Source organism: Protomyctophum bolini (genome assembly GCF_963924005.1).
Source record: "Protomyctophum bolini genome assembly, chromosome: 15".
NCBI lineage: Eukaryota > Metazoa > Chordata > Actinopteri > Myctophiformes > Myctophidae > Protomyctophum > Protomyctophum bolini.
The window spans coordinates 26,573,758-26,594,918 of NC_137876.1; the positions used below are offsets into that span (position 1 = coordinate 26,573,758).

Below are 21,161 nucleotides of genomic sequence, written 5' to 3' on the forward strand. Positions count from 1 at the left end.
CACACACACACACACACACACACACACACACACACACACACACACACACACACACACACACACACAATATAACTACACACACACATACAGACAAAATACCCTCTTAGAAAAGCACACACTAAAACACCCACTTACACACAAGCTGTGGATTATGTGAGGAAGTTGTAAACATGCATTCCTAGGCCCACTGCAGGTTGATGTACAGTGCAAAGTTTTCACTTTGCTCACTACATAGTCGGTAGAGGAGGAGATGGTCTTGTAAACAAAAGTGACCTTTTGGGCTTCAAGCTGTCAGTCCTTTGGCAGACTATCATTATGAGATTTGCACAGTTCAGAAAAACAGTTCAGCAGAATTTCTTTGCCTCTAGCAGAAATTTGTAACAATGAACTCTTTGAACCAGCCAAGATTGATTCAGGATTTGCCACCTGGTGCAGACCAGGCCTATGCAGCCTCTGTGACCTTTATGTTGATGGCCTTTTTGCTAGCTTGCACAATTATTATGCTCGACATGCTACCTTCAGCACTCTGGTCTGTTTAGGTATCTCCAGATTTGTACATTTGCTAATATTCAACACCTTGGCATTGACCGGTTTCTTGCAGTTACTGAAAAGGCCCAATTTGTTTCATATTTTTTCATTTGATCACCAGTGAGTGACTCCCCTGCTCTATTAGGCAGGTTCTGACCGGTTCGAAGAGTGAACTGGGTATCATTTTGTCAAATAAATGGTGGAATGATGCATTAAATGCAATAAATTCATCTTCTTCCAGTTTGAGGCTAAGCTAAATCATATGATCCGTTTGAACTAGTTTAGCTAGATCAGTGATTATAAAACATTTCCATGCGGCCGTGGACCTTCATTTCAGATTATTTAGCTGGGGACCCACTAGAACCAGTGAGCTCTTTGAGAACTAGTGAGCTAGTTAATCAAAGATTTATCCAAACCTCTGTTTGTTACAGATGCTCTCTGGTACTAGCAGACTTGACTCATACTGTATAATTTCTTTGTTATAGATGGCTAAGCAATATGATTTATTTATTTAGTTTTTTTATGAGCAAGGAGGGGAATGTTGGGAGGTTAAGTGGGAGGATGTTACTTTCACAGAAAATCGTGAATCTAATACTGTAATTGTATTAAACAATATGCACATAATTATGACATTTTCATATTGTTGAATAGAATATGGTTATTGAAAGAAGCAGTCTTTCACTATCAATTTGGCCTGTGCATGTTCATGTGTGAAAACCAACTCTCCCTGTCCCTCTCTCTTTCAGATGAGAACAAACCAATCTGGATGCATGCTGAAGAGAGAGAGGAGCAGAGCAAGGTGAATGCACATTACACGCGAATGCCCATTGAAATACATTATAGTGGAGCAGGAGGGTGGGTACAGAGACTGGAATTGGGTGCTTTGCTCAGCTTGGACTCATGTCATAACTTTATTTGCATAACACTTCACAAAACTGAGTCGGTTCAATTGATCCATCCAAACATTTGGCTGCTACGATCCTCCAAAACAAACCTGCCAACTTAATATCCCAGACCCAGTGTCATTCTGGTCACGGTCGTAATTCTGAGAAAATTAAGTGTATATTATTCTCAGCAGTCACCATATCGACTGATATAAAGCAGTGTTAGTTTTCTCTAAAGCCTTAGATTAGCAGATCTCTGCTCTTATTATCAGCATCTCAGTGCTGCTGGTGCAGCGAGTCAAGTACCCATCTCTCCCGGCTAGCAGTCGGTTCACGGTCACAGTTTTTAAAAGGCTTATGGGGTTAGTTTGACTTGTGGATAGGGAATCATGACCCGGCTATAATCCCTCAACTAAATGCCCTTTCATGTCATCTTTGATGGTATTAAACTTCCCACAGCTTGAAATGGACTCATTTGCTTTCTCCTTGTGAGTCATTGCATAAACTGGGTCCATGGTCCTCGGCTGGATTTAAGTGGAGAATTTGGTGGTGTTAATTTCTTACCACAATCAGAAGGTCTTTTGCATTTGCATGAAACAAGGCCATTTGACTTGGTTGGTCTCTCAACTCATTAGTCATTAGATACAACGCAGCAGAATTTCAAAAGTGTTGAAAGATTGACAAGAAATGGAATTAGAAGAGAAAAAAGGGGGAATTAGTCATGTTTGTAATGATGCTCCTTGTCTAACAGGGAAAACAGAAGGATGGGTCACCTTTTGGAGAGTATGGAGGCTGGTACAAGGCCTGTAAAGTAGACAGGTGAGCGTTTTCATCTAATAACACAATATTTATTACATTCCATTACAGCGTGTGTTGTTTTGGTGTTATTATTTGATCTTGTTTAAGATATCCTCAAGCCAATTTCAAAGCAATTCACCGGTTCTGCTAGTGTGGCAGTAAGCAATAAACTAATTTAATCTAGTATGATTATTCCTTCTCTCATGTCGTTTGGTATGTATTACAATATCTCTCCTCAGGCCTGGCTGCAAATCACTGGTGACATTTTGTTTATTTCACCACTCCTAGGACTACCGGTATTTCATTTTTTAAAGATGGCTACTTGTTATACAGTAATAGAATGTCCTTAATGTCCTCCTGTTTTATGTTCTCATCTAATATTATAATATTAACTTCCAGCACCCCTGGTCATGGTGGGGTACAGCTCTGTTGTATATTTCAGTACAGGGCTTGCCAGTCAGCTAATATCCATAAATGACTGAATGTGTTCAGGCATTAGTTCATTCATCCAACCAACCCATCTGTACAACACACAACGTGTATTGAAAACATCTGATGTTCGGTTTGATTGAAAACATGGACGCCACTGTTATTGCTGTATATATATATACTATTAATTGACAGGTCTCCTTTTCTGATCATTAATTATACTAGTACACAGTATAATCCTCAGTGTTCATTTAACTAATTTGAATCAGATTGTACAAATGGAACCTAATGGAGCGGTAAGGTTCCATCTGTACACTCTCAGAGTTAGGATTTGACCATTCCTGCATTATATTGACTTTACTTGTCCTCTGCTGTTCCAGCCCCACCGTAACCACCACCCTGAAGAACCTTGGCGCCCTCTATAGGCGGCAGGGCAAGTTTGAAGCGGCGGAGACACTAGAGGAAGCTGCCATGCGTTCCAGAAAACAGGTGTGGTCACTGGGCAGACCGACTGGTCTTACCACAGGATTCCTAGTCGGGGTTTGGTGGTGAATGTTGCCTGCTTGTTCATGTTGAAGTGAAAGGGATGGACAGAGAGGGTTGTTTTCACTGTGCAGTGTGCACCTATATACCTGTATATGACTAATGGAGAATGTCATTTGAATTAATTTGTCAGATGAGTGAGATGATAGTGGTTTGCAATGTACCACCTGACTGTAACTGCTGTTTACCCATCATTTTAATTACCGTAGTCTGCTTAAAGGTGCTTTAATTTATATTTATTTGTTTACATAAGTGTTAAATAGCTCTATATTCCCATAGCACTCGTTGCTATAGGGTTTTGGTTCAGTAACATGGTCTCCCTGTCTCTCTAGCTAGCCCTTTAGTAAATACAATATACATTGTCAGGTCGGGATACCAATTTTATCCAATCGGGAGAGGAACTGAGCAGACCAGAGTCACCAGACACAATTGGAACTGGAACACAAGCTGATAAATGATCGTTGTGGCCTTGTGGGGTTCTTATAATATTATTAACCTCATTTTGATGTAGTATTGAGTCTCCAGGTCTCTGTATCATTCCAACCAGGTACATTAAGTGAATATGAGATTCTCAGACTGCTACGCTTTAATTCCGTCTTACAGTCGTCTGTCCAGCCCCTTGGCTGTATTTTTCCCTTCCTGAATAATTGATTCTTCAGCCAGGGTCATAGGAAACTGCGTGCATGCGCCACTGTTCCAGGTTTATTTAAACCAGTACTGACTGGTCCTGCTTTCCAGACTGTTACTCTCAGAAGTGGAATGCTAGTGAATATTATTATGGACCACTACTGTGCCTTAAGGACCGATTGGGTTTTATATTTAGTATATTATCTACTACGACCTCCTCTCAGAGCCACAGATGTCTGTCCCTTACAGTCAAGGGTGTGTGTGTGTGTGTGTGTGTGTGTGTGTGTGTGTGTGTGTGTGTGTGTGTGTGTGTATATCGTCAGTTTGGTTTTGCATTTATTTTGCTCGCAGTGGAAACGTGTATTACTAATTACTACTCTAATAGTATGACTAGATGCATATCTATTCATACATTCACTGTACATTGAAATGTACAGTGAATTTAATAAAAGTTTATCTTATTTCAATTTTCAGGTTACTTTAATTGGTACTCATTGCGATCTACTGTACATTGTCTGTCTATGTGTGTGTGTGTGTGTATGCGACGTGTATTTGTGTGTGTTAGGGTCTGGGCACAGGGCACAAGCAGCAGGCCGATGGCCTGCTCTCTTGTATTGAACAGAACTGGTGCTTATTCCTGTCCGTTGTATACTGTGTGTGTCTGTGTCTGTGCATGTCCCTGTATCTGCACGTGTGTGATGCCCTGCTGCACCGCCCGCCGTGAACGTTGACGCCACGCAGGGACTGGACAACGTGCACAAGCAGCGCGTGGCGGAGGTCCTGAGCGAGCCGGAGGCGCGTGAAAAGCAGCGCAGCCGCGAGAGCCTGACTCTCTCCGACACGGTGAAGTACGAGAGCGGCCCAGACGGAGGGGAGGAAGTGAGTATGAGCGTGGAGTGGAACGGGGTGAGTACAGTACACAGCCCTCCTCATATGACAAACCGTTACTTCAATTCAGCTCTACACAGCCCTCCTCATATCACATACCGTTACTTCAATTCAGCTCTACACAGCCCTCCTCATATCACATACCGTTACTTCAATTCAGCTCTACACAGCCCTCCTCATATCACATACCGTTACTTCAATTCAGCTCTACACAGCACTTGAGGGGGAAAAAGGATACACACGTTAGTGATATTGTCGTATAACTGTAACTATCACATCCACTGATGGAGCAGTCCACAGTTTGTGTAAATGCGAGAAACCAAGATATGAGAGTGGGTTGCTATTTCACCACACGCATTGCGGTGTCACAAGGCAAAAAAGGCCAATGTACAAGCTCATAACACCTAATTGCGAGTTTGCAGATGGGCTTTTTTTCCCACGCAACACTGGTATGCGATGGATTACAAATTATTTCGTTAGCTCGAGCCTTAAATATGTGCTGATTAAATGTTCATACAGCAGTTCTGTCATGGAGGATACCAAACGTTATATTCTAGCGAGTCAACTGGCTGACTGAATTACTGCTATTGACCTGTTAAATGATCACAGATCTCCTTGTACTACAGTACAATCCGTAATGTTGATTGACTGTCATAATTCTCATATCTTCCTACGCTTGCATGTATTTAATGCAGCATGTCATACTTCTAATCGTAGTCTGGTTGATGCTTTACGTTGACATTGATGAACATCAAACGTGCAGAGCTGCAAGCCTTCACTTGGCTCCGTTTCACATCTGTGAACCAATTGCAGAGTATGGCATTTACATACTGCTTTACTGCTTTGTTAGTAGCAGACAATATGTGCCAATTTGACTAACACTGTCATTTCAACTGAACCCTTTGCGCGTGCGCACATGCACGCACACACACTATATATTGTAATATTTATATTAAAACTGGGCAAGTTCTATTAGGCTACTGTCTCATTCAGCTACATCCAGTATATATTATTGTTTGTTTTCTCTTTTGAGCACAAAGAATAAATATTTTATGTAGAAAATGCTGTGTTCACAAATTTCACATCCAATGACAAAGTTTAGCAGACATATCGCTTCCTTGCAGCCTCTGTTTCCTTTCACTAACAGAACGTGTAGATGTTGGTCTCTGTAGGCTGTTCACTAACAGAACGTGTAGATGTTGGTCTCTGTAGGCTGCTCACTAACAGAACGTGTAGATGTTGGTCTCTGTAGGCTGCTCACTAACAGAACGTGTAGATGTTGGTCTCTGTAGGCTGCTCACTAACAGAACGTGTAGATGTAGGTCTCTGTAGGCTGCTCACTAACAGAACGTGTAGATGTTGGTCTCTGTAGGCTGTTCACTAACAGAACGTGTAGATGTTGGTCTCTGTAGGCTGCTCACTAACAGAATGTGTAGATGTAGGTCTCTGTAGGCTGCTCACTAACAGAACGTGTAGATGTAGGTCTCTGTAGGCTGTTCACTAACAGAACGTGTAGATGTTGGTCTCTGTAGGCTGCTCACTAAAAGAATGTGTAGATGTAGGTCTCTGTAGGCTGCTCACTAACAGAACGTGTAGATGTAGGTCTCTGTAGGCTGTTCACTAACAGAACGTGTAGATGTAGGTCTCTGTAGGCTGCTCACTAACAGAATGTGTAGATGTAGGTATCTGTAGGCTGCTCACTAACAGAATGTGTAGATGTAGGTATCTGTAGGCTGCTCACTAACAGAACGTGTGTAGATGTACAGTAGGTCTCTGTAGGCTGTTCACTAACAGAACGTGTAGATGTAGGTCTCTGTAGGCTGCTCACTAACAGAATGTGTAGATGTAGGTATCTGTAGGCTGCTCACTAACAGAACGTGTGTAGATGTACAGTAGGTCTCTGTAGACTGCTCACTAACAGAACGTGTAGATGTAGGTCTCTGTAGGCTGCTCACTTAGTTTTTTTCCCATACGGCTGCTTCCATTCAGTACCTGGCCTGTCAGCATCTCCTCCCTGTGAGGCTGCCTGTCCTAGTGCTCCTGTGGCAGAGCGGCCACACACACAGACGCCTACACACACTAAAACAAGAAGATTTATGCAGGAACACACTCCTCTGCCTGCAGCCACTCCATCCTACCAGTAGATTAACAACAGCAAATGTATACATCCTCAAGAAAAATAACTGATTTATAGCAGAAAGACGTGTGTCGCAAACAAAATCTGCGCATCCATTTTAAATTATATTAATTCAAGTATAAATGATGCTCAACTCCTCCGCTATGACTCATCAGTCCTCTAACCTCTCTGTGACTCAACATGGGCTCTGTACTGTACTCTGTACTGTACCCCTTCAGTGTCTCCCTGAGACACATTCATTCCTGTGTGATTTGTGTCCATTCAACTGTATCGCTGCGTTCACACTGGCAGATGCAAACGACGCGCAGCTACACAGCATATTATTTGTAGCTTTGTATCTGAAGTTGAAACCAGCTCAGCGGTTTTGTAGCTTTTGCAGCAGCTACAAACGTTGGATGCATTTTTTGCATCTTCGTGTCGCTGGCTTCCATTGACAATGAATGGTAGACAGTATCTTTGCATCTGCCCGTGTGAACACAGCATAAGTTTATGCCTCTCCTTTTCCATGTGTTATGTTGTGTGTGCAAAATGTGAATGTTGCTATGTGTGTGACCTGTATGCAGTTGTTGCTGTCAGAGAGGCACATGATTGATGTACATGAGTGACTCAATGTTGTGCTGCTCTACACTTGCCTTTAGCCTGATTTTATAGTTATTTGCGTGCCAGTGTCATGCGCTGAAAATTGTCATTCTGTTTCCGGCGCACAACACTGGAGCATAACAAAGCATAAATCAAGCTTTTGCTTTGCATGTTTTTGTACTGCAGCTTCTTGTCAGCAGCCAGCCGTCACTATCTGCATCCTCCCTTGACTCCTGTGTGCGTGCGCATGCTTCGTGTTGTTGACGTATTGCTGCTAACAATGGTTCTTTAGAGACAGACAGTGTCTCTCCAACAGAGGCCTTCTCCTGTCCAGAAACGCCCCCTAGTGGTGAAGTGTAGTCATGAGTCCATTGTTTAGTTGATTTTTGCAGACTGTCTGAAACATTTAATTTTAGAATAGAATACATGATACAATAAATATACAGATACCACTAAACGGCATAGAACCAGACAGACGTGGACAACATCCACATGTATTTTATTAAAAAAAGATTCTTTATAATTTTTATCCCACGATTTTGTAACCCATTTTTCACCCGTGTCAATTATCTAATGTGATCCTGGGCTCTACACACCCTCCCATATATGGGGGACAGGATTACTGCATGTTTTTGGTGAGGGTACCTAGTACCTAGGGGACACGGGAGAACATGCAAACTCCACACAGAAAGGCCCTTTCGCCAAACCCGCATTTTTATTTTTAACATTTCATTCAGTGCATGTACAACAGATCACATTATGAGGTGTTTGTGGACAAGTCCATCTTCCCACTCTTCTGATTTTCCCTCTCCTGCCTCTGTTTGTGTTTTCCTGTCATCGTCTCAGTGTGATTTGGGTTTTTGGGAGCATTCTAACTTGACTGAGTGAGACTCAAGGCCGACTGGTCTGTGGAAACTGTCTAAGGGCCTCACACAGGAAATAGAACAAATATTATTGTCTTATAGGAACCAAAGTAGGCTAGATTAGAAGATACAACCAGAGCCCATTGGCTCTACATTGAAGTATTATTGCTATGAGTCTCTTTCTGAGATCACTGAACCGTTTTTAGGCGCATTACAGAATAAATCTGTTCAATTAATCCGATTAATCCGGTTTTGTGGTGGTTTGGTCAAAATCTGGAAAACATGATATGTTATTTATCACAGTTCAAATTCTACGGACTTACTCCCTGTTTCACCCCCCACTCAACGTATTTTAGCACGTATCCCCAACGGCAACTACAAATTCAGCAGAGTGCACATAAAATGCCATAAGGTTAAGCACCCCCGCCCCATTCTGGCAAGCAGTAATTTACTTACTTACATGCGCGTGTGGCATCATGGCATATGTGGGTATGACTACTCACATATTCTTGCACCATTAGGTGCAAGAATATGAATTATCCTGTTGCCGCACATTTTGTGGAATCCAATTACGCTGTCTCTTCCCTTCATTATATCGGCACAGAAAAAGGCTCTGTACCCAGAAGCGGGGGACAGATAAGGCTTTCTATATTCAGTCTCTAAAAACATTGTCCCAATTTGGACTAAATGTAGACTTTGATCTCAAACCTTAAAAAAAAAATTGTGCTTTGAGATGAAAGATTATCTAACATTATATAACATATATATCTAGAAGCTCACAACATGTCACAGTGTGATGGGTTGTGAGCTTTAATGTAGATCTGCTACTTTTGCTGAACGTTCGCTCCAGATTAGGGTGCTAGGTTCAGTTGATGATTTTCTTTTCTTTTCATGTCGTCCCAGCCTGTGCTTGCATTGACGTCACCCCCCTGAGCCCCCTTTCTCTTCATTCCATTGTGGTGTTATTGATGCTGTAGCTGTTTGTGATGTTGGAGAGACACTGTATCTGAAACAGGAAAGATTGGCTTCACTGCTGTTCACCTGAATGCCTTTTGACCATACTTCTCTTTTCTTCCCGTCTTCCCCTCTTCCCTTTGCACCACTTTGTTGTAACTTTCTCCTTTCCTCCTTCTTCCTCAATTGTCCCTTTCACCTTCTCCGCCTGTGTTTGGCTGTCATTTTCTGTCTTTGTTTTGAACTGTTTGTCTTTCTTTCTTTCTTCCTCCCTTTGTTCTCTCCCTGTCTGTCTGACCAGCAGGCATAACTCCAGATGCCTTTTTGTGGTTCTAAATAAAAACTAGTCTGCTGCATGATGGACAACTCACCTGGCCGCCTTGCCCCTGTCCTCCAGTGCTCCCCCCATCTCTCTCTCTTTCTTCCTCTCTCTCTCTCTTTCTCCTCAAACTGATGGGATTCTACGTGCCAGCCAGGCAACATTGGGTTGAACCTTCCTTAACCAAGGCCTCATACTACTGCAACCACTGCTTCTACTACTACTACTACTACTACTACTACTACAACTACGGTTATTACCACTATAGCTACCACCAATCTACTCTCTGTAAATGGGGGTGGAGGCTCAGAGAGAAAGAGATTAGGACCTGTCTGTGTGTCAACCAAATATAATACCTGTTGTTACTTCGCTCCCAGTGTTTCTAAGCACTGTATTATTTGTGTGTATTTGTGGAATTAGAGGGGTGCGTGTGTGTGTGTGTGTCTGGGGGGGGTGGTTTATATGCATCCAGACTTGAATCCAGACTTTTCCATCTTTGTCTTTCAACATGTCCTCCCTTTCGGTCTCCCTCTTGTTTGTTTCAACACTGTATGCTATGTATGCTATGATACTCTGCCCTCTTATAGGCGGTATTGGGACCAGGGGAAAGTGGCTTGTGTGTGTTTGTCTCAAACTCTCAAAACAACGCTTGATGTTTTCTTATGCCTGATTTATACTTCATTGCACGGTGCAGTGCAACATGCTGTGAGCTTGTAGATCAGCTATTTTCAGTGCGAGACACGATGTGCAACCAAGTATAAATCAGACGTTACATTTTCCTCTCCTACACTATCCTTATACACTCTTCCTCACATTATGGCTTTGTCTCTTTCTCTCTACATTCTGGGGTGGAATCCATCTCTCTGTTTAGTCAATACTGTAGAGTTTAAAACATATTTACAACAATTGCTAGGTATTGGTGACTCATAGGAGGGCGCAGGTGTGGAACCTTCTGTAAATATACACTTACTCATCTGCATGATGAGCACAGTTGTGTTGTCTTTATTTAGGAACTAATGCAACACTCTGTACTCCATGTCAACTTTTTGCAAATTATGTCATGAATAAATACAAAAATAATAATGTCAACGGCGATGTTATGTCATGCTCGAGTGGGCACACCCATGATGACAGACTCTATGCGTCACAAATTCCAAACCTAGCTTGAATGAATTTCCACTGTGTAGCTAGGCTGTATCTTACTACAGTGCCCATGGTTTGGGATTGTTTTGACTATGGTGTCAGATTAAGTTGCAACGCAGAAAACATTTCAGCCAATTATTTGCCAGTGGGTGCAATTAGGACCGTAAGAAAAACAGTTGCAATTTCTTAAGAGCTGTTGCAATTTTTCATAAACAGAATTTTCTTAAACGGTGTGGGCTGAATTTAGGGACAAACATTTAGCTTTGCTTAAATTTAAACAATGGCAAACATTGGCCTCTAATTTACATTCCTCAAACATCAATTATCAATGATCTGACCCGTTACAGTTTTAACCTTGACAAAGAAATGATGTAGAAATAACGGTCTATTTGGATCTCTATTAGTGTTGATATTTTAACGATCTGAATAAAAATAAATTGGCATCTACAGTCTATGGAAATGTGACAACCGGCCAAACTACTGACTCCACTGCATAGAGCCTGGTCATCTCTTACTGACTCCACTGCATAGAGCCTGGTCAAACTACTGACTCCACTGCATAGAGCCTGGTCATCTCTTGTACATGAATGTATATAGACGTAATATGCGGGGAAGGTCATACGGAGCGATAAGCCTTGCCCCGTGCATATCTGTTGGAAATCTTAATGGCTTATACTCTTTCTCTCTTCATGGCTCCGTACTAATCGGCTCAGTGTCTGTGTGTGTGTGTGTGTGTGTGTGTGTGTGTGTTTCTGTTTCTGTGCATCTAACGGTTTTGTCTTTCTTAACTTCTAATAAAAACATAACTCTTTGCTCACCCACACGTCAGCCTCTGTCCTCTTTATGTGTCGCTCCCTCTCTTTTTCTCTGTGTTCTTACCCGATGTCTTCTCTGAACATTAGAGCCCGACTGATTCCCCACTTTTGGATTCAATGCTGATTTTAGAGAGTCCTAGACCACTGATTAGTGATTACCCATGCTTTGACTGATATGTTGTCAAAAAGTTAGATTTTCAGATTCATTTGGAAAACATTTGATTTGATTAAAGTTTCTATCTTTTTTATTTAACTACCATAGAGCACTGAAGTATGACATCACTGCTGCTAGAGGGAACTATCCCTAGGGTCACAAGGTTATATTTTCTATTGGAATTCCAATAGGCAAGTAGATTATGTTTTAACTGTTCCAAAAATAATGAAATCACCCTGGCGATTTGAGTCATTATGGATATGACTGACTGTTTTTCTCCAAACACAGATGTTATCAAATTTAACTCTGTATCATAAACGACACGTCTCATACCTTACAAAATCGCCGGGGTGATTTGTTTATTTTTGGAACACAGTTCTTACATGACGCAATCAAAGAATAACTAGACTTTGACCCAGGTGTAGTGGGAGTGATGTCAGGACTTCAGTATTCTATTCAGAAATGTTCAAAAATAGCCTATCTACAGGCTCAACGCATATCATGAGCCTGTAGAGCAGATATTTTGGAAAATCTGTGAAAATGTTCATCCTACATGATAGTACCTGCCCAAAATGGGGATTTAATTTGGACACAGGGCGCATAATTGCTGATATCGATGTTGTAAAAAAAAGTCAAATAATGGTCAAAGTGGTATATCAGTCTGGCTCTACTGACCATGTTGTGGTGGTCAAAGAAGAGCAGATGGTCTTCAAGGTCGGGCCTAATTTATACATCATAATAGGATGTGTCAGTCGCTGAAAAGACTTTCAAGTCAAAGAAATGTGAAAATATTATTTTCAGTGAGTGACACAGTGGTATGGTGAAGAATAAATTAAGCTGTAGATTGATGTTGATTGACATTGTCACACGTTTTTCTCCTATTCCTCAGACTTCGACAATGACATATTTATAAAATAGCATTATGACCCAAGAAAGACATTTACACTACTTAGAATATGGACCAATGAGTTTAATAGCAGGATAGTTTTATGGCCTTTTTTTACTTCCCAAACTAGTTCTAAATTTCTGCCCTGAGCTCAGAATTGTTTTAATATTTGAAGATGAATAATGACGTCGGATGTAAACACCACCTTGCTGCGTTCCACATTTCTAAACTATTTTGGATGGCAATGACCCATGGCTAAACCTTCTGTCAGAACATTCTATAGATGTTAGGTGCGTGCGTGTGTGTGTGTGTGTGTGTGTGTGTATCTACACGTTAAAAGTCCACAGTGTTAACTCTTTTCTCTGGGTCCCTGGACCCCACTTTAAGAACCAGTGACATAATGGAGTATGAGAATTATTCTGTGAATCACATGTTTTAATTAGTCTTATTAGAACCACTGTTCTTTCCACGAGATGGAACTCTCCAGTCAACATGGAATCTGTGATCATTACTAATTATTTTTAAGCCTTTGCGTCAATTGGTGCAATTGTGTTCTTTTGTACAAATGCAAAAACCTCATATGAACTGTTCTAGAAGTACAGTATATTGATGCATGGTAGTTTAATGTGCGAATTACGTACAGTATATCTGCATTTTACATGTGCGTGTGCGCACTACAATGAAAAGCAAGGTGGTGCATTTAATCTATCTGAAGTGTAAATGATGCTAAGCTGTTAAACAATCTTTGATTCATTTGAACCCAAATGGCAATAATATTTTAACGCACCACCTTCCTTTGTGTGTTATTCAGTGTATGGAGATTGAGAATGTCTGTTTGTATTTGGGTGAGAGTATTATGTTTGTGTATATTTGAGCATGTGTAGTGTTTGAGTATATATGTTTACTGTTTTTGAGTTTGTGTGAGTATAAATTATTTGTGTAGATTTGAGGGTGCATGCGTATATAATCGTGTATACTCGTGTACCGGTATGTGTGTTGTGTGAGTATATAAAATATTTGTGTACGTGTTCCTTCAATATACCGTATACGGTATTCACGTGTGTGTCGGTGTGTTTGTATAACCCTGTGGCATCTCCCTATCAGGATGGCTCTGGCTCACTGAAGAGGAGTGGTTCGTTCAGTAAACTCCGCGCCTCCATCCGACGCAGTAGTGAGAAGCTGGTCCGCAAGCTGAAGGGAGGTTCCTCACGAGACAATGAGCCTAAGAACCCTGGGTAACTATCCCCCTAGACACCTGACTGAACTCGTACTATGCACTGGAGGCCCAAGCGGGGGTGAGGGGTACCTCTTCTTCTCCTCCTACCCACTGTGGTTGGTGTACTACTAACCCCCCCATAAAGAGGGATGGCTCTACTTTGCTGGTGGTGATGTGGTGTAATTCTGGAGCTGTTTTGCACATGATATGAACAAGGGATCTGTAACGGGCACATATACAGTATATGGGCTGTTTTCCATTGCATTATTCTACAGAACTGTACCCATACTGGCACAACATGGTACGGTTTTCTTTTGTCCCCCATTTTGAATGGCTCAAAGTGGGGATTGGTAGCAGTGTATTTTGGCAATTTTCCATTGCATAGAACCGACTTGACAAGTTATTTTTCTACTGCAGAGGGTAGCTTTTTGAGTGGTGCAACCACTCCAAGGAACAGCAATGTCTGTATGTCCTTATGTTTAGAGTACCAACAGGGGGAGCTGTTGCACCACTCACTTCAGACAGGTCTGATTTTTACTTTATTTTAAAATACAACAGTCTGCGTAATTAAGAATTTCACCTCAATTTGACCTTGTATCTGTGTGGACGATAGATAGATTGATTGGTCGATTGGTTTAGGTTTACAGGGACTTCCAACCCTCTGCGTATGATGAGAGTACTAAACAATGCTAAAGTTAACTGCCAATGCTGTTAAATTAATTCCCCTGTACATTTAGTGTCTGATAACATTTTAGGTAGGAAATTGGCCATGCTGTTGCTCAATATTGATTAATTTGCATCTAGTTCCAAAGTTAGTTCACAGTATTCAGGAGCTTCCATGCAGTTTCGGGGAGTACAACGTCATGACACAATGAAGCTATTGACCATTCTCTCTGCTCTGCAGAGCGTTCACATCACCTCCTCAGACTGCTTGGAACCTTGACAGAGGTGATTCCAAAAAAAGTACCAGGTACTTTTTGCCTAATGTAAAATAAAAATAATGTCGAGTCAAGTTGAGGCGGAACCATGCAGTGGGAAAGCGTCATTAAAGGTGTGATGTGCGAAGGGTCCTCTCAACATATACTGTATGAGACGTGGTCAGTTTCATAATGTGCTGGCAAATTATGAATCTGCAGGATCACCAAACCTGTTCAGTATTCCAATGGAAAACCAAAGGGTGCTAATTGTGTACCATGGTACAGATGCAATGGAAAACCTCAGTTATACTCAAATACTTATAGCTTCACTCACAAACACATGCCGTGGCTGGTGATGTGTTGAAGTTTTATTTTTTACTAATGTCTGCTTGTGAAATGCCTTTCTGCTTTTTGGCCTGTGGAACTTTTTATTGTTGTTTGGTTTTAACCACTAATAGTGAAGCCTATTTATTACTCTTATGGCTTTAGACTATTTATTTCACTTTTGGAATTTTGGAATAAGGTTCATTTTTTTACTTTTAATTTTATTATTTTCTATTTCTTTGTGAATTTTATTTGAGAGAAAAAAATGTCTGCATGGCTGCTGTTCTTTTTTATTTCAAACTCTATGCCGTGTTGGAGCTTTTATTTCTGAATAAAACTCTTAAGTGAACTGTTCACTTGCATGCCTCATCTGTGTGCTCACTCATTACCCTCTCCTCTGCTGCTCGCCCTGTTGCTGTTTTAAGATGCTAACGATGTCATTCTATCATCATTCACAAGGGAACGCAAAGTGTTAAATTGTACTGTCAAAAAATGTCCATCCCAATGAGCCAGTCTTCAGTGTGATGATTTTCATCAAAGTGAAGAGAAAATAACAAATGTCTACCACTGATATTTTAATTTTCTATTCAGCACATTTTTCCTTCATTGCATATTGTTTTGAAACAAGTCGATCATTCTGCTTCAGCTGAAGATTTTGATCCTTGTCTATAAATACTATTTTAACAACATTGAACTGAATGATTAAATGACTTGTAGGGATGGATTATTTTTGTGTGCTTTTCAGATACTGGTACGAGTTTGTTTTCCAATGCCTAGGTCCATATTAGAACTATTAGAATTGAATCTCACTAGCATTTGGTGATGCAGATAAAATAGTTTTTTTGTTTGTTGGTGAGCTTGGAAATACTTAAAGGGTACCACTTACAATGGACGGGTGAGTGTTTCCTATTCAGCCAAGGACAATAGTTTCAAAGCATGTTTAACTATTCTACATGGATAACAGTGCTCCCTGGTGGCGGTCAAAAATAACCTACAGTATATAATGAGTTTCATTTACAGTCATTAACAAACACACATTCTATCACTCTTGAACTAAAAATAAACACATGCCATCTTCTTTATACCTGAGCTGTGAACCCTCATATGACCTTTCACCTTGGACTAGCATCATCTCTGACCCCTTCCCCCTCACCCCTGGCCCTTACTGACATCTTGCATGTGACTGTTCTGGGTGCAGCATGAAGCGGGCCAGGTCACTGGGGGTTCTAAACATGGCGGACAAGGCTGCAGGGGACCAATACCAAGTAAGGAGCCCAACTGTCAGAAATATCTTTACAAGACCTGGGTCAAATATTAGACGTTAATTAACCACATGAACCCTGGCTCCGCGCATAACTGTAGTCCTAGGTTCCTGTGTTCTGTTTGTCATAGGCTTATTTGATTGGCTTGACAGCAGATTTGGACCAGAAACGCATATTATGACACTTTAATTTGTGCTTCTGTTTCAAATTTGTCGCCGAGCCAATCAAACAAATCTATGGGGAAATCACATGCCATCTTCTGGAAACCCAGGAATACAGTTATGAATAGAGCCTATTCTGTGGCGAACATTTCCTGAAATTGTGCAATGTGTTGTAAGTTTGTCGATAGGCTGGACTCTGGTCAACAAAGTATAGGGTTTAATGGTTCAGAAACAATTGGCGTGTTGCTTTCACTGGCCTTCATCAGGAAGGTGTTTATACTTGTGGATTTATACACATGTATATAGTATATAGTATATAGGCAATTTGAAGCTAGAACGACCATTGCCACTATAGTTTGTTGGTGGAAGGTGGGTGAGCTTGCCAAATAATACTGGAAAGTTAAAACGACTACAAATCAATTTAGTGTATTTTAATTTTAATTGCTCAGCACTCCAAGTGATAAACCCCACTGATCTCCTTTCACAGGCAGTAATTAAAAAATAATGAAATGTATAAAACATTGTTTGACCCAAGTCTGCCTTATACCATCTGTACTATGTCCCCTCTCACTTCTATCTTTTGTCATTCTGTCTTTCTTTGGAGTCGGTATCCTTTGTCCTTGTGGTTAGGATTGTGCAAGCAGCAATTTGAATCCTTACTAATGACACAAGTGATAACATCACTCAGTGTGACTCACAGACTAACATGTTTTCCATTGTTTGAACTAATCAACACCGTAATATTTAAGTGTTGTTGAATGGGGGATTTGAAATACAAATACATTATGGACAACCAAGAAACATTTGAAGGGTTTGGGCATTTTTGTTCTTTAGAGGAGACAGAATACAATAACTAAATACAGGGTGTAGTCATGTTATATTTGCTGACTGACGGTCTGTCCCTGTCTTGTGGATGTGATTAGCTGTCATTTATGGACCTTTTGCACCTGCATATGACAAAAGAAAACTTGATTTCCATATTTTATTCTTTCTATGAATCTTATTTGCGTATGTTTATTTTCATCTACATTATACTATTCATCGGAAATGACAATTCTGAAGCTCATATTTGCTCATTTATATTATTCCAGGAACGAAATAATCGTCTGAGAATGAGTCGTGACCTGAGTGCCAGTCATACTGACCTGGCGCATTGAAGGTGTTGACCTGAAACCTGCGGAGGGCCGAGAGGTTGTCTCCTAGTTGACGGTGATAATGGCATCATCTGTCCAGGCTTCTGATCCGGTCATCTCCTCTACCATGGACTGTACGAAGCTGATATTTGTGAATGCTTCACATCCCTATGCCGACACAACCACACCTAAACCATTCAATACCAACTGCGCACTGTACAGCACGTAGATATTTAATGATTTTATTGCACTTTTAAAAGGCATACTTTTTGCTGGTTCCCATTGAGGTTGTTTTATTGTGGTGTTTTATGTTTTGTCCAACCCTCACTTTTTTAAATCACTAAAGTGGAACATGAGAGCTTAAATAATATGAAAAGGATAGTAGAATAAGTGTATTTTGTATGTGCATGCACTGTATATGTGAGTGTAATACTGTAGTGTAGGCCATGTGAGTCTATTGTGTTTAAGTGCAGTTTTGAGACATTTGCCCATGTTGACCTTTGTAGACTGATACTATGTCACTTGAATGAAGTAGGTGGGTATTAGAATTCCATCCTATCCTATCTTGCTTTCCTTTACGTCCAGAATGTGTCTCATGTGTTCATTGAAGAGCTAGGTTTTGATGTATGATATTTCATGTTTACATTTGGTTTTAAATTATGTTGTTTTGCTTTTATTTTGCTGCTTCCAGGATATTTTGTATCTTGCCATCAAAGGCCTTGAAAAGGGTAGTTCTGTTTCCCTAAAAATATAGATATACTTATCCTTATGAAGTAATGTGGCAAAGTCATTAAATTGACATGTGAAGTCAACTGCAACTTTCTCAGCATTGGCACCATGGCTCTAGCCAGTGAGGCAATTTCTTTGACACTGACTGCAAAGTTCAGCCTATATTCAACAAAATGCTATTACAATCAATTGCTGTTTACCTTAATCATAGGATAAATAATTAATTAATAACGCTGTTTGCCATTTACTTGTATATAGCATGACAAGACTACACTTTAAAAAGTAAAGTCACTATGCTTTCAATTATGAATACTTTTTAGAGTAGAGAACTATTTAAGACCATTTTCCACAGACATTTAAAACTCAGGTCTATAATGGTATTCCATAGAGTATGCTTTAACCAAAATATGATGATGCTTTTTTTTAAGTTTATCATAATTTTGATGAATGCCTTAGACTCAGAGAATGCCTTCAGTCAGACCAAAATGTTGCCTATATTAAAACTAGAATTTGGTTTTAATGATGACCGGTGTTTCCGTAATCCCAGGAAATATCTTTTTATTATGCTTGGTACAGAGTTGACTGAACTAATAGCAGGTCAACTGATGCCAGCTTTCCTGTGTACATGCCATCCTAATTTGTGGTTAATTTTTCCAGTTTTATTCCAATTCAAGATATCAACAATTTGAAATACTATGATATTTACTCTTTCAACATGGCATTTGATGTTGAAGTAAAACTTGCTATTGAATCTTACAGGTTTATAACTCTCTTACACAACAGACATATTATAGAGGACATAATCTGTACAGAAATGTTGGACGCTAAAATGATTATGTTTGGATTCTAAAATGAGACCCTCCATTTTCTGACAAAATATCTGCCAGTAATAGATGCACAGCACCCAACCACAACACCACTAAATGAAGTTAGTGTGAATGTTGATTGACTGAGTAAATCTCTTAGCTTTGGGTTTAATGTCACTTAAAATGTATTTGTTTGGTTTTAATTTAATGAAGGTTTGCCAAGCAAGTATGCTTTTCCTCAGCAACACCCTGTTTTACAGTGTACATTCGTACACTTTCAGTACACACATACTCCAAGCAGCTTCACTGAAGCAATTTAAATGAGTATCCATTGGACCCCATCCCTCACTAGTCGCATAGATCTGGACACTGTCACTGCCATTGGTAGGAAACATGGAACAACAATGAGGGATTTGCACTGGAAATGCTCAAATGTACTTTTAACATTTATATCGATTGCTCAAAAACAAATCTGACTAATGCAAATAACTGCATTGTTTTATTTTGAATAGGTAGCTCAGTTGTTGAATGGACTTTTTTTTTGTTATATATTTTGGTAGGGGATTACGTTGAAATTATATGCAGCGTGCAATAAGCTTTTGTCTGATGCTACCCTATGTTGCAAACACCCATAATGTGTATTAGTTGAAGTTGTACATTTTTATAAACTTAAGCAAATGTAATCTTAGCATACGGTCCCCTGTACATAGCCGTTATGTTCTTAGTGATGATTTCAATGTCTCTACTCATATGATGCTCTGTGTATTTGTACTGTTTGTCATTATAGGTCAAAGTTGGGAATGTCGAAAGCTCTCATTTGACTGTTGATCAGTCTTTTAGTCAACCTGCTCTTTTTCACAGTTTTGTCTTACTGTAATGCTTAATTTATACACCGTCATATGATGAAGTATGAATCAGGCTTAATGCTCCACAAAGTTATGTATCGCATAGGGTGGAAAACTAACGATTTGTCCACTGGCCACATTGACCTGTTTTACGCCTGCAATAACCTCCCATTACAACACTTATTCATGATCCTGTGAGCACCTTGCTGCCCACTGTATTTTCAAGTAGAACAGTAGTGTCTCCAAAAGATTTGAATAGTAAGCAAACTTGGTAATAAATGTCAACAGAAGGTGGCCAGTGGCTGGTGTTAATTTCTCACCCTGGAAATAACTTATAAGGCACATAAATAAAGGTAGTCTAACATTGGATTACTGAAGGATGCTCTGCAAACATCCATTTTAACCACTTAAACCCTTTATACGTTGTTAACCGAGGTCCCCCAGGGGCCTACGGTACCTTCCTTTCTGTCCTTTACAGTCTACAGTACACTAGTATCCTTTCCAAAAATGTCCAAACTGCAAGCTCGCAACATGTTGTAAGCTTGTAGATTCTTCGGCTAATGTTGGCACCAGAACAGGGACGCTAGGGTTAATGTGCATACCAGCCTGATACTCTTAATCACAAGAAGGAAAAAAAAATCAACTGGAAATATGTCTTGATAACCTGTTGGAGATCTGGTTTTAAAATAAATGCTATTTTTGAGTGATAACTATGAAGTGAATGTAAATGTATTGATGAAGCGCAGACAGAATTTGTATTTTAGTACACTTTATTCCCTGATCCTATAGGGCTGGAGAGAAGATTGAATTTCTATAATCATGTAAATATAACACTTTCACTGCTTGTCCAGTTTTAATTGGTGAAATGCAGCAGTTTCTCTAGTGGTTTTCCTTCTTGTTTTGCTAACAAAGTGTACTTTTTCTTTTAGGGAAATGTTGGACTGAAACATTACCTTTTTTGTGCTATCCCTTTTGGGCTGAGTGTTTGACTAGTGTATACTCTGTTGCTTTAGACATTATATGTCTAATAATTAAAATATTCAATCAATCAATCAAGTGTATAGTTTCAGATTTTTTGACAAACAAAATATCTACACAGTGTTGTAACTTGTACCCTGCCCTTTTTTCTTCTTTCCAATTATTTGTTCGGCGCAACAACAAAAAAGATCCGAGTTGGCTTTGTTCGAGGCTTAGTTAAAGGTCTTTAAATAAATACTTTCT

General features: G+C 40.1%; 1 protein-coding gene and 1 long non-coding RNA gene across 5 annotated transcripts in view; both read left to right on the plus strand.

The window, feature by feature from the left end:
- klc1a (kinesin light chain 1a) overlaps window positions 1-20,650 on the plus strand; it is a 45,703-nt gene extending 25,053 nt beyond the window's left edge. Inside the window, exons 10-16 of one of the 4 annotated variants that reach the window (XM_080784395.1) lie at window positions 1,275-1,327; window positions 2,164-2,231; window positions 3,020-3,128; window positions 4,551-4,715; window positions 13,652-13,782; window positions 16,203-16,269; window positions 17,519-20,650. In XM_080784395.1, the coding sequence (XP_080640521.1) occupies window positions 1,275-1,327; window positions 2,164-2,231; window positions 3,020-3,128; window positions 4,551-4,715; window positions 13,652-13,782; window positions 16,203-16,269; window positions 17,519-17,584 (659 nt within the window). In that variant the 3' untranslated portion in view covers window positions 17,585-20,650. The remainder of the gene's footprint in view (window positions 1-1,274; window positions 1,328-2,163; window positions 2,232-3,019; window positions 3,129-4,550; window positions 4,716-13,651; window positions 13,783-16,202; window positions 16,270-17,518) is intronic. The other 3 variants (XM_080784397.1, XM_080784396.1, XM_080784398.1) reach the window with 3 other exon arrangements.
- LOC308329892 lies at window positions 4,728-13,643 on the plus strand. Its single transcript, XR_013965423.1, has 3 exons — window positions 4,728-6,546; window positions 6,594-12,851; window positions 12,954-13,643. It is a non-coding gene; the product is annotated as an uncharacterized lncRNA (long non-coding RNA).
- Window positions 20,651-21,161: the final 511 nt, after the last annotated feature.